Raw genomic sequence first — 13584 nt, 5'->3', positions numbered from 1 at the left:
CCTCAGGCTCAGGCCTAAAGGTCCTGGCTCAGGAACTCTGGTCCTGGTTTCTGTACTGACAGCTTTGCCCTCTCGCTTACTCGGGGCCTGTTTCACTGCTTATAAAAAAGAACAGATCCCAGAGAGTAACTTCAAAATCTTTCCTAGCCCAAAACACCCTGAAGGAGAAGCATGCTCCTAGGGTCTTAGGGGTAAAATACAAAAGGAAAAAAAAAAAAAAAAAGTTTTAATTACACACCATTCTCTAAAGCCAGAAATACCAGAAGATAATTAATTACCATTAAGAATGCTTCCAGTTCTGGGACTTGGATACAAATGGTAGTTGTCTGTTTTCTAGTTCACAGACTCCTGTCCCATTTTACTGAGTTGCCACTATCGTAATTTTTGTCTTGTAACACTGACACTTTAAATCTGTCCTTTCAGAGTAAGGAAAACCAAAAAGATAAAAACTATAACTTAATATTTTAGCCAAATGTTGGACAGAAAAACTAAATTCCATTTAACAAACACTGAGTACCTACTACATGCCTACTTCTGTTCTAACTGGGCACTGAGGATACACAAAGAAGTAAAAAAAAAAAAAAAAAGCATTTCCTATCCTTATGTAGCTGAGTATAGCGGGGGAAAATAATCAGAAAAACACACTCAAAGTGAAACAGTGAATTTCAAAGTAATCTTCATAATTTAATTTGAAAACATTCACAGCTTATCCTTTTTCATTTTTATTTTTTTTGAGCAAAAATTAAATGTAAAGCCCCTGTACACCAAATACAAACTCCATCAGGGATTTACTACAACATACCACCCATGTTTCTCTAATACATTCAAATGTCAAATAACAAACTCATTTCACACACAGAATCATGTGCAGGGGTTGCTGGCTATATTGCTTATGTTTCATATCATTACAATATATTTAAAACTAAGGCAATACACATCTAAAACTTTTTCTAGCTCACACATATCGTTAGTGTATTATTCTGCAACATACAAGGGTCCAACATGGAGCCACGGTCACAAATGACAAAGCACACAGACAGGCACCTGGTAGGTTGATGCGCTTCAGCCCCAGGAGCCTGGGCTCCCAGACTGTCTGCAGAGGCTGTGTGCACAGGTGTGTACCTTCTCCTGGGAGGAGGGGCCATCAGTTCTCACATTCTCCACTCAAAGAGCTAAATATCTCAAAAAGGGTTTCAAACTATTTCCACTCACTCTGATGAACTGAACAGATTACACATGGATTTCATATCTAAAGTCAGCGTAAAATCATCTTCAAAACACAGATCAACCTAGACCAGACAGAAACTGGGACTAGGCTTGATGAAATCACTGCCATAAATAAGGGAACACCGAGTGATGCTCTGCTCCCTTACGCTTCTGGAGCTGACTTTCTGCAAAAGCATCCTCATCAGTGAGTTACATTACCTGGGCTCTTACTGAGGCCTCACAATGATCCTATGAGAAGGCTGCATGAAAAGGAAAAGAAGGCTTTGCAAGGCCATTAACCTGCCCAAGGTCACACAGCCCCAATCTTACGCATAAGGAAAGCAATTTGAGAATTCGCTAGACCAGCAACTTTTTTGCAAGCTGGTCCTTCTTAAATTGTGCCCCCAAAGACTTCCAAAAACAAGCCTAAAGGGAAACCAGATTCCTAAGTCCCAACTGTCTTCATCCTGCCACTTATCCACAAAGCCGTGGTGTCCTCCTGCAGAGGTGTCTACCAGGCACCACCCAGAAAGACACACTGAAACTTTAACAGTGTATTTTGCTAACGGGTATTCAATCTATAGGATAAACACCTAGGATCTGAAACCCTGATTTTGCCTAATTAAAATGAAGCCCTGGCAAAGAACTGGTGCCTGCTGCTGAGGCAACAAGGCTTCAATTTTTAAAAATCCTTTAGCCCACCATTTTCAGTTCTAAATTATGAATCTGAATGCCACCCAGACCCACCAGAATTCTAGGAGGTCACCAGGACAGTTAGGAGATCAGCTAGAATTCCACACAGGGACAGCTGAAGAAACCAGAGATGTTTAGCCTGGAGCCAAGGGGTAGGGCTGAAAGAGCTGTTTTGATACAGCTTCAAATCTACCACGTGGGGGAAACACAGACATCCATTAAGGCTCCAAGGACATAATTAAGACACATGCAGACAAGCCACAAGGAGGCAGATAGATGAGGGGTCAGCTTGCAAATAGTTCTGCGACTGGAGCTGTCCTCGCTGAGGCAAGAGGCCTCACGTGGCTGTCAGCGTCTAGCTCAGGGAGGCCTGGATCCAAATACTCCCTGAGAAGCTGGACTCCAAAGGGCCCACAACTTTTCTGGGATGATGGACATATGCTGACTCCCCACTGCACTATGGTCACACGATGGAATAAATCTGTCAGAATTCCCAGAAGTGGGGGAGTTCCCGTCGTGGCGCAGTGGTTAACGAATCTGACTAGGAACCATGAGGTTGCGGGTTCGGTCCCTGTGCTTGCTCAGTGGGTTAATGATCCGGCGTTGCCGTGAGCTGTGGTGTAGGTTGCAGACGCGGCTCGGATCCTGCGTTGCTGTGGTCTGGCATAGGCCGGTGGCTACAGCTCCGTTTCGACCCCTAGCCTGGGAACCTCCATATGCCGCGGGAGCGGCCCAAGAAATAGCAAAAAAAAAAAAAAAAAGACAAAAAAAGAATTCCCAGAAGTGTACAGCTACATATTAAGTCCTACTTGAGTAAGTAATGACCAAAAAACCCTGAGGTCTCTTCTTGAGCTAAGTTCCAGATTTGTCTTTATTAATCTGCATCTAGTTTGCCCAGGACTTCCCCGGGACCTGGGACTTTCAGCTTTAAAACCCCAGCTTGTGGCATACAGCACTAAAACTGAGAAGTCCCCCGCACATGGGATGCTGGGAGTTCCCTACCTGCATCTCACAACTCTGCTAGCATGTCCTCCTGTCAGAGAGCGGCTGATGTGACTGCTGGATGATGGGCTGGCGCTGACCTGCTCGGCTGTTAGTCCCAAGTGAGAGGCAGCAGCTTACTGCTTAAAGAGCACAGAGAGGCACCTACAAAGTAAGCAACTGCTTGCATTTTTCACTCAAATGACTGTCAAAGCAAAATAAGGAGTGTCATACTATCTTCAATGCTCCCAGTAAATTTCTGCCTTGATCATCATCACACAACAAGCAGCTGGGGAGTTTCCTTGTGGTGCAGTGGGCTGGGGATCTGGTGCTGTCACTGCAGCAGCTCAGGTCACTCTGTGGTGTGGGACTGATCCCTGGCCTGGGAACTTCCACATGCCTGGGGCAAGGCCCAGGATTGGCGGGGGGGAGGGGACAAAATTAAAAAAAACTAAGCAGTGGCGAGCCTTCATCTCAGCAGCAGTGACAGGAAGGCAATGAGCAGGTTAGAAATTAGAAGCACAAACTCGGGAGTGAGGCTGTGGTCATCTTTAGGATGGAGACGGCATTGGCACACCCGGCTCCTGGGGCTGCCGAGAGACATTGACACCTTAGTCCAGTGCTCCCCCCAACCCCACACATAGTAAGCACAGGATAGGCACAAGCCAGCACTCTATCTCTGGTGGTTGCCAAGTACCAGTGAAACAGCCTGTGATGTGAATAACACACTCACCCACTAGGACTGTGTTCTCTGACTCGTTTTTGGGGACGGCACGAATACAGCAGGATCTTGAACATGTCGGTGAAGGCACTGCCATCGGGAGGTTTAGTGATGAAGAAGGTCTGGCCGCAGAGGAAGACCATGAAAGCGACGCCGATACACACAGTAGGGATGACGTAGCCAGTGACAAAGCTGACGTTCTGCTGAATGTAGGCGATGCCTCCCAGCGAGACAATTGCTCCCAGGTTAATGCTCCAATAAAACCAGTTAAAAAATCTTCTCGCAGCTTCTGGACCTCGGTCTTTAACCTAAAATAACAGGAAGGAAAGGGCTTAAAAATGTGATCATCCTTGAGGATGAGAAACATTTGTGATGTTTTTATACATTACAAGCTATATTTTTATTTCAATTACTTCTGTCATCACAGACTTTAAAAAACTCAGCACATGGGAGTTCCCGACGTAGTGCAGTGGTTAACGAACCTGACTAGGAACCATGAGGTTGTGGGTTCAATCCCTGGCCTTGCTCAGTGGGTTAAGGATCTGGTGTTGCTGTGAGCTGTGGTGTAGGTTGCAGACGCGGCTCGGATCCTGCCTTGCTGTGGCTCCAGTGCAGGCCAGCGGCTACAGCTCCGATTCGACCCCTAGCCTGGGAACCTCCATATGCCGCAGGAGCAGCTCAAGAAAAGGCAAAAAGACAAAAAAAAAAAAAAACCCAAAAAAACTCAGCACTTGGATTTCCTGTTGTGGCGCAGTGGAAATGAATCCAACTAGGAACCATGAGGTTGCAGGTTCTACCCCTGGCCTCCACTCAGTGGGTTAAGGATCCAGCATTGCCACGAGCTGTAGCACAGGTCACAAATGCAGCTTGGATCTGAGGTTGCTGTGGCGTTAAGGCCAGCAGCTGTAGCTCTCATTGGACCCCTAGCCTGGGAATCTGCATATGCCATGGGTGGGGCCCTAAAAAGCAAAAAAAATAAAAAAAGAAACAGAGCACAATCAAGATGTCATTTACAGCTATATTCAAGGCAACTCTGACCAAAAAAAAAAAAAAAAAAAAAAAAAAATGTACCTTACACTTTTATTTACTACAGAGTACAGGTAGTGTTGCTCTTAACTACGCTTAAATCCCCCAAATGCTAGAGAGCCTCTCCACATAAGGCCTGTGGACTTCCTCCTGGGGAACCGCCTGGTTAGAGAACAAAGACTCTCAGGAGTTGCTGCCTTGGAACTTTTGTTCTCTCCTCGAGTGACAGGTTATGAAGAGGTTGGACAATTTGTTCCAGTAACAAAGATCTGAACTCTGATCCACATAGCAATCCCCTCTTCTAAGAAACAAAGGAGGTTTTTCAATGGAGGACCAAACAACCAATTACGAGACACTTATCTTCTTAGCAGTCGTATTATGGGATATGACACTTTAACCTCTACTTTTTAAGATTAAAGTACAGGTGTAAATATACAGTCGAAATTGTGCACCCTCCAAAAAAGATTCAACTGAAAATGATTAAACATGGCTATTGTGATGACAAGTAATATGCCTGGAGTAATGATCTGGTAACCACCGTCTCAGACTGAAAATCTGAATTTTTAAAAAAAACACACCTTCTAGGGAACTTAAACTTGACTTCCTTCCACCCATGTCAGGGAAGAGCAGAGGCCCAGAGCCAAATGCTGGCACAACTACTGAATCAACGATGTGTATGGAGCACGTCCTACATCTCTATTTCTAAGACAGACAGCTCTTCATGAGGACACAATGCGTTTAAATGTTACTAAAACGGACTCAAATATTCACGCTATCCTGGAAATAGACCAGAGAGAAGAAAAAACTGTAAGCAGATGAATGGTTACACAGAAAATATATATAACTAAAGATATAAAAAGAAGTAATGGGGGAGAGCAAGCTTAAAAGGGAAGAGGGAGATCCCAGTGTGGCTCAGCAGTAACGAATCAAACTAGTACCCATGAGGATGCGGGTTCAATCCCTGGCCTTATTCAGTGGGTTAAAGGATCTGGCATTGCTGTGGCTATGGCATAGGCCAGCAGCAGCAGCTCCAATTCAATCCCTAGCCTGGGAACTTCCATATGCTTCAGGTGCAGCCCTAAAAACAGCCAGTAAACACAGTATCTAAAATTACCACAGAGGAGTTCCCATCGTGGCTCAGTGGTTAACGAATCTGACTAGGAACCATGAGGTTGTGGGTTCAATCCCTGGCCTTGCTCAGTGGGTTAAGGATCCGGCGTTGCCCTGAGCTGTAGTGTAGGTGGCAGATGCGCCTTGGATCCCATGTTGCTGTGGCTCTGGTGTAGGCCAGCGGCTACAGCTCCGATTAGCCCCCTAGCCTGAGAACCTCCATATGCCGCAGGAGCGGCCGTAGAAAAAGGCGCGGGGGGGGGGGGAAGACAAAAAAAACAAATAAATAAAATAACCTCAGACAACTGAGGTATATTACGGCCCTTCCCATCGTCCACAGTGCACTACACAATTCCTGGCAGATTGGCAGTCAACTTCCTTGAACTTCTAAGTGTAATTCGCCATAATTACTTTAGAAACCTTAGCCTATTACTAAGGCCCTAAATAACCACCTACCAGTCATTTTTTGGAACAAATAGGAAGCTGGCTCCTATAAACTGTAGATCATATGCCTCCGTACCCTGGACTGGCACCTCCCTTCACGTCAGTCACATTACCTCACCACTGTGCGCTGGCCTGGTGCCCTACTCAGCCAAGGGTAAACAAGACTATCACGTGACCAGTCAGAAGACACAGCTGCCGTCAATTCAGAGGTACAACTAAAGGAACAGAACCCTGTGGCGTAAGTCAGTTAGTAAAAAATTCCTTAAAATGCAGGAGCGTGACCTTTTTTCTTCCAGAAAAAAAAAAAATGTATCTTTACTCTCTTTGTAGCCTAAGTTCCTCTTTCAGTTTGCTCTTTCAAATAGGAGTTGCATCCATTTAGAAAGACTGTGACCTTTGAGAAAGGTTAAGCCCTGGGGGGAAAGATGGGGCCGACATGATTTACATCAAAACACATCACCCTCGTAATCTTTGGTGTACGCTTTCTTTCAAAGGTCAGCTGAGGCCTCTTCAGAGCTGCATGGCCTGACCCCATTCACCTCTTACCCAGACTGTTTCCTAGAAGTCTTGTATCACAGACAGGCATGAGTGAGAGAAAAGCATAAAAAGTACCTTAAAAATGTTACTCAGTCATAAAAAAGAGTGAAACAATGCCATCTGCAGCAATATGGATGCACTACTGATTATCACACTACGTGAAGTAAGTCAGATAAGGACAAATACATCGCTTACATGTGGAATCTAAAAAATTATACAAGTGAAGTTATAGACATAGAAAACAAACTTATGGTTACCAAAGGGGAAAGAGGCGGGTAATAAATCAGCAGTTTGGGATTAACAGATACACACCACTATATATGAAGTAGGTAAACAGTAAGACCTACTGTCTAGCACAGGGAATTATCCTCAATACACTGTAATAATCTACAATGGAAAAGAATCTGAAAAAGAACCTACAGCCAAGTGTAACTGAATCACTTGGCTGTTCATCTGAAACTAACATTGGAAAATACTATACTTCAATTAAAAAATAACTATACTTCAATTTAAAAAATTCCTTAAAAACACAAACAGATATCATCAAACTCAGAAGGACCAGGAGATACCAAAAGAACAGGCCATCAGGCCTCATGCCCAGACCTCGGGCTCAGAGCATCAAGTTCCTGCACCCGGCACCCCTGGGGGCTGCCTCTGAAATCCCCCTCAAACACCAGTGGCACCTGGCACAGAGCAAGCACCCTGGCCTAACATTTCCCTTCTAAAATATTTTTCCCAGTGAGATACAATTCTTATACCAAAAAATTCACTCCTTTGAAATGTACAACCCAGTGGTGTTTGGGCTACCCACAGATGTACAACCGTCACCACTGTTTCCACATTTTCATCACACCAGCTTCCCTTCCCCCATCTCCTGACCCCCGACCCCTGAACCAATAATCTAGTCTTAACAGATCTACGAATTCTGGACATTTCATGTAAATGGAATCATATGATATTTGGTGTTTCACGCCTGGCATTTTTCAGTCAGCAGGATGTTTTCAAGGTTCATCCATATTGCAGCAAATATGGTACTTCACTCCTTTTTACTGCTGAAGGATGGTCCACTATATGGAGAGCACATGTGCTTATCCATGCATCCACTGATGGACATCTTTTTGGGGAGTGGGGCGCTCGCCCATGGCACACAGAAGTTCCCTGGTCAGGAGTTGGTATCGTGGCTCAGCATAAACAAACCTGACTAGCATCCATGAGGATGCACGTTTGATCCCTGGCTTTGCTCAGTGGGTTAAGGATCCAGTGAGGTGTGGGGTGGGTCACGACGCAGCTTGGATCTGGCATTGCTGTGGCTGTGGTGCAGGCCTGCGGCTGCAGCTCCAACTCAACCCCAAGACTGGGAACCTCCATATACCATGGTGTGACCCTAAAAAGACCAAAAAAAAAAAAAAAGTTCTCTGGCCAGGAATAGACCCCAAATCACAGAAGTGACAACGCCAGATCTCCAACCTGCTGTACCACCAGAGAACTCCTTCCAAATTTGTTATTTTAAAACAATCTTAAAGACAGAGAAAGTTGAAACAGTAAAGCACACAGTTCTACAGCCTTCATTTACATCCTCAGTTTTTTTTCTACATATATATGAAATATTCTTTTAGGCCTAACCATTTAAAAATAAGTTGCAGGAGTTTCCGTAGTGGTGGGCACAGCAGAAACAAATCCGACTAGAAACCACGAGGTTGTGGGTTCGATCCCTGGCCTTGCTCAGTGGGTTAAGGATCCGGCGTTGCCATGAGCTGTGTTGTAGGTCGCAGACATGGCTCAGATCTGGTGCAGGCTGGCAGCTACAGCTCTGATTGGACCTCTAGCCTGGGATTCTCCATATGCCGTGGGTGTGGCCCTAAAAAGGAAAAATGCAAAAAAAAAAAAAAAAAAAAAGTTGCAGCATCATGACATTTTACCCCAAAGATTTCACTGTGAATCTCCTAAAATAAGGCCATTCTTCTACATGACCACAAACAATCATCACATCTAAGAAAATTAACTTCAGTGCCACTTTACCTAATATGTAGTTTATGATCAAATTACCAGAGTTTCACTGTGGCTCAGAGGGTTAAGAACCCAGCATAGTCTCTATGAGGATGTGGGTTCAGTCCCTGGCCTTGTTCAGTGGGTTAAGGACCCAGTGTTGCTGCGAGCTATGGTGTAGGTAACAGATGCAAGTCAGAGCCAGTGTTGCTGTGGTTGGCAGCAACAGGTCTGATTCAACCTCTAGCCTGGGAACTTCCATAGGCCCCAGGTGCAGTGGTTAAAAAAAGGAAGGGAAAACGAAAAAACAGAAAAAAAAAATCAAATTATCCCAGTTGTTCTGAGAAATGGTTTTTAAAGAAGCTGGGCTCTAATCACAAAGCACTTGTTACATTTGGTTGTCAAATTTCTCTGACAGCTTTGAATCTGGAGTGGTCCTCCTTTCTCCACCCTAGTGTCCCCATTAGAAGAGATGAGGCCAATTCTCTTGCAGAAGAGCCCATCTCGTTTTCTTTTTCTTTTTTCTTTCTTTTTTTTTTTTTTTGTCTTTTGAGGGCCGCACTCGCAGCATATGGAGGTTCCCAGGCTAGGGGTCTAATCAGAGCCATAGGTGCCAGCCTAAGCCACAGCCACAACAATGCCAGATCTGAGCCACATCTGCAACCTATGCCACAGCTCATGGCAATGCCAGATCCTTAACCCACTGAGCAGGGGCAGGGATTGAACCCGCAACCTCATGGTTCCCAGTAGGATTTGTTTCCACTGAGCCACAACGGGAACTCCCCCATCTCGTTTTAATGTTCACATCTAATTACACATCAAGAGGGTATAAGTTCTATCGTGCATTCTAGATAACCTCCACATGATCACTTGTCTATTAAGGAGTATTAATTAATCACTTGTCTATTACACACTAGAGAGCATTAACTTTTAAGTCAGACTTTCCCAAACTCAGCTCCCCTACTCACTTGCTATCATCTTAGGCAGGTCAAACCCTCTAAACCTATTTACTGTAAAACAGGGACAATGAGGGGATAGAAATTGTTGCCAGGTTTAGATAAGACAGCCTAGGAAGAAGAGTTCCCTAGTGGCCTAGTGGGTTAAGGATCTAGAGTTGTCACTACTGTGGTGGGTTCGATCCCTGCCCCAGGAACTTTCACATGCTGTGGACGAATCCAAAAAAAAAAAAAAAAAAAGACAGCCTAGGAGGAGCACTTAACCCACTGACCTCAACACCCAGGGTGCACCTCAGTCCTGCGGCCTGGTCTTTAAAGATGGAGAACTGTACTCTCAGTCCAGTGCCTTCATAGTTGGTCCATGAGCTGAAGGCACCCTAGGGTACACCCATCTCAGTTCAGGTACCCATTACATCAGACCTGGACCCAAACCCTAGCATGACACACTCCTACAGGAGAACAAAATAAATCTCTTTTTGCACCTCTACTTCCTCATTTTAAAACATGGATATGATTCACCTGAGGTTCAAAATCAACTCAAGTATGAAAAGCACATTCCACAATGTAGAGGAAGATGTTAAGAATTCAGGACATTGGGCAACTATTATTTCCAACATCATTATAAGGTGTCACCTTACTGTAATAGGCTTACACAGATATGATTAAAGCTCAGATTCAAAGGTCAGGTTCTTGCATCCTGGCTCAGTCATGCAATAGCTCTGTAACTCTGGGCAAATGATTTAACCTCTCAAGCCTCCATTCCCTCATCTGTAAAATGGGCACAGTGACAGCAGAGGAGCCCTGTGAACTGACAAAGTAGGAGCCTGGATGCATGGTAAGCCCTCCAAAAATGTGCTCTATCAAATAGCTATTTAGGGCAAAGCCCCCTGTACCTCCATAACTCATCCTAAACCCACCATTTCACTCTATGTCCACTGCCCCCATCCTAGTCCCAATCTCTAATCTCTCAGCTGGCCAGTGCAACAGACTCTGATCTGATACACCTGCTGACAGCACCACCCATAGTCCCCAAACTTTTTCTGTGAAGGTGGTTTTCAATTTTAAGTGACAGTCTTGTCACAACTACTCAATTCTGCTATTATACTATGAAAGCATGCATGGCATAGCATAGCCGAGAGGTGACCAGGAATGTGCAGGGCTGTGTTCCAACAAAGCTTTATTCATGAACGATGAAATCTGAGTTTCCTAAGATTGTCATTTGTCACAAAAATATTCACTTTTCTCCAACCATCTGAACCATTTACTTTCTTCCAACCATAAAAACCAGTCTTATTCTTAGCTTGCTGGCCCTCCAAAAACAGGAAGTAGACCAGATTTGGCTGGCAGGCCACAGCTGCCAGGTCCCTGATACAGCTGCTTAATCTTTTAGAAACAGAAATAGGATCATATTACCCCCACTGCTCAAACCCCATAAAGGCTTCCTACTACATTCAAAACAGACCTCAAACTCACATAACCTCACATCATGCAGCCCCTTTCTGCCCCTCAGTTCCCACCTGTTTTTTGTTTGTCTTTTTAGGGCCGCACCCACGGCATATGCATGTTCCCAGGCTAGGGGTCTAATCAGAGCTGTAGCCGCTGGCCTACACCACAGCCACAGCAACTCCTGATCCTTGACCCGCTGAGCGAGGCCAGGGATCAAACCTGCAACCTCATGGTTCCCAGTCAGATTTGTTTCCGCTGCGCCACGACGGGAACTCCTGTTTTTAAGTATACTTGTCACATAAGTTTGAGGTGTACAATACGTGTTGACTTGACACATCTGTATTATTGATTGCAACACGACTGCCATTGTAGATGCTTTGACAACAACATGGGAGTCCCTCTCTTCCCGGCCCCAGGGCCTTTGCACTTGCGGACGCCCAGTCCCTCAACTCCAAAGGCTCCTCCGCAGGAAGGAAGTTACCTCGCTTTGCAGGCCCCCTCGCCAGAGCCCGCCGCACACTTTCCCCGGAGTGTTTGCGTTTCCGGGGCGACCCCGCCCCGCACCTGCTAGGGCCTCACCTGGTCGGCGCCAAAGGGAGTGATGTTGGCCTTGACAGCGCCCACGCCGAGGCCCACGAGCGCCAGCGCTGACAGAGCGGCGGGCGCGCAGTAGCGAGGGGGGGCGTCGGGACATGGCGGCGCAGAGCAGTTGCGGACGCGCGCAGGGCCGGGGACCCCGCAGAGCGCCGTGCGGGTCGAGGGTGCGGCCAGCAACGGGAAGGCCAGCATGCCAAGCAGGTAGAGTGCCAGGCTGAGCAGGATGGCGCGCGCCCGGCCGAGCCGCGCATCAGCCAGCCAGCCGCCGAATGGCGACACCAGATAGGTGAGGCCCATGAAGAGCAGCAGCGCCTGGCTGGCCTGCGCACCCTCCCAGTCGAACGGCGTGCCGTTAAGGAACAGCACTAGGTTGGCCGTGATGCCGTAGAAGGCGGCGCGCTCCAGCAGCTCCGTCAGCAGCACGGCAGCGCACGCCGCGCGCCGGCCCTCGAACGCCGCACGCCGTGCGCCCAGCAGCGGCGCCCGCTCGCCCCCGGCAGCCTCCATGCACCCACTAGCGAACCGCCAGCCCGATGTCCCAGCCGGGTTCTGCCGCCGCCACCGCCCTTCTCGCGAGACTTGCCCCGCCGGCCGCCTCGGCCCGCCCAACGAGCGTCCCTATTGGGCTGGCCAGCCGCAAAGCCGAACGGAACTTCCGGTTCCGATCCGGAAGCCCTCCCTCAGAGATGCCAGAGGGCGGGAGCGTGACCACAGAGAGGTTTTTAAAAGAGAAGTCAGAGGTGGGCGCTCTGAGGTTCCAAACTTGACTAGTGTATTCAGGCTGGCCCCTGCTCCCGCGCCCATCCTCCCGGTCCTCCTGCCCTGGAATGGGGTTTCTCTGTGCTCTGTTGACATTGGGAGCAGATGGTTCTTTGTAGGGTTTGTCCTGTACATTGTAGGATGGTTAATGGCAATCTTGGCCTCTCCTCTCCATTAAATGCAGGTTCTACCCCGCTCCCAGGGTGACAACCAAAACTGTCTCCAGGCATTCCCAAATGATCCCCACTCCCCCGCTCCAAGGAGCAAAATCGCCCGCAATGAAAATCGCAGTCTGAGGAAAAGCCAAGCTCAAAGCTGGTTTCCCTTAAGGATCGGCGTTGCTGTGAGCTGTGGTGTAGGTCGCAGATGCGGCTCGGATCCCGAGTTGTGAGGCTGTGGTGTAGGCCAGCGGCTACAGCTCCGAATGGACCCCTAGCCTGGGAACCTCCGTATGCCGGGGGTGCGGCCCTAGAAAAGACAAAAAGATAAAAAAAAGAAAAAAGAAAAAGAAAACTGGTTTCCTTGTCACATGGATGACCCGTGTCTTCTTTCAGCCTTCAACAGGAATGGTGACTCCTTGTAGGCATTTCTTGACCAAGTCCATCTAAAGTGGATCCCACGCCCATCCATTACCCTGTTTTAATCTCTCCATAGTATCTACCACTTTTTAAAATCTATTCCTTTGTTTTCCAGTTTTTACGTGGTCCCCACAGTTATAAGCTCCATGGCAGCAGGGTTCATGTGTGTCTTGTGCGTGGCACATGGTGGAGCAGAAGAGTGTCCTCCAGAAATGGCTCCCAGCATGGCTCCAGAAATTGGGACCCAGGGCTGCAATGATTCATGTGAAACCATTTCCTCCTCTTCCTCCATCCTTAACTCTAGCCAAAATCAGGATGGAACAGTTGCCTAGGAAGTGGGCTTGCTGGTAGGTCATCTGGGTAAGTATTCCCCCCTTAAAGGCTTGAAATTGGAGTTCCTGTCGTGGCACAGCAGAAAAGAATTAGACTAGGAATGGTGAGGTTGCAGGTTCGATCCCTGGCCTTGCTCAGTGGGTTAAGGATCCTGCATTACAGGGAGCTGTGGTGTAAGCCGCAGATGCGGCTTGGATCCTGTGTTGCTGTA

At 47.1% G+C, this 13584-nt stretch overlaps 1 protein-coding gene across 2 annotated transcripts in view; it reads right to left on the bottom strand.

Moving 5' to 3' along the window:
• SLC15A4 (solute carrier family 15 member 4) overlaps positions 1 to 12278 on the bottom strand; it is a 32053-nt gene extending 19775 nt beyond the window's left edge. The window contains exons 1-2 of one of the 2 annotated variants that reach the window (XM_003359076.4): positions 11686 to 12278; positions 3614 to 3909 (exon numbers count right to left, since the gene is read on the bottom strand). In XM_003359076.4, the coding sequence (XP_003359124.4) occupies positions 3614 to 3909; positions 11686 to 12210 (821 nt within the window). In that variant the 5' untranslated portion in view covers positions 12211 to 12278. 2 annotated transcript variants of the gene reach the window in all.

The sequence above is a fragment of the Sus scrofa genome, chromosome 14, assembly GCF_000003025.6.
Source record: "Sus scrofa isolate TJ Tabasco breed Duroc chromosome 14, Sscrofa11.1, whole genome shotgun sequence".
NCBI lineage: Eukaryota > Metazoa > Chordata > Mammalia > Artiodactyla > Suidae > Sus > Sus scrofa.
Note: the sequence above shows the minus strand (reverse complement) of the source record. Positions and strands in the feature narration are given on the sequence as shown.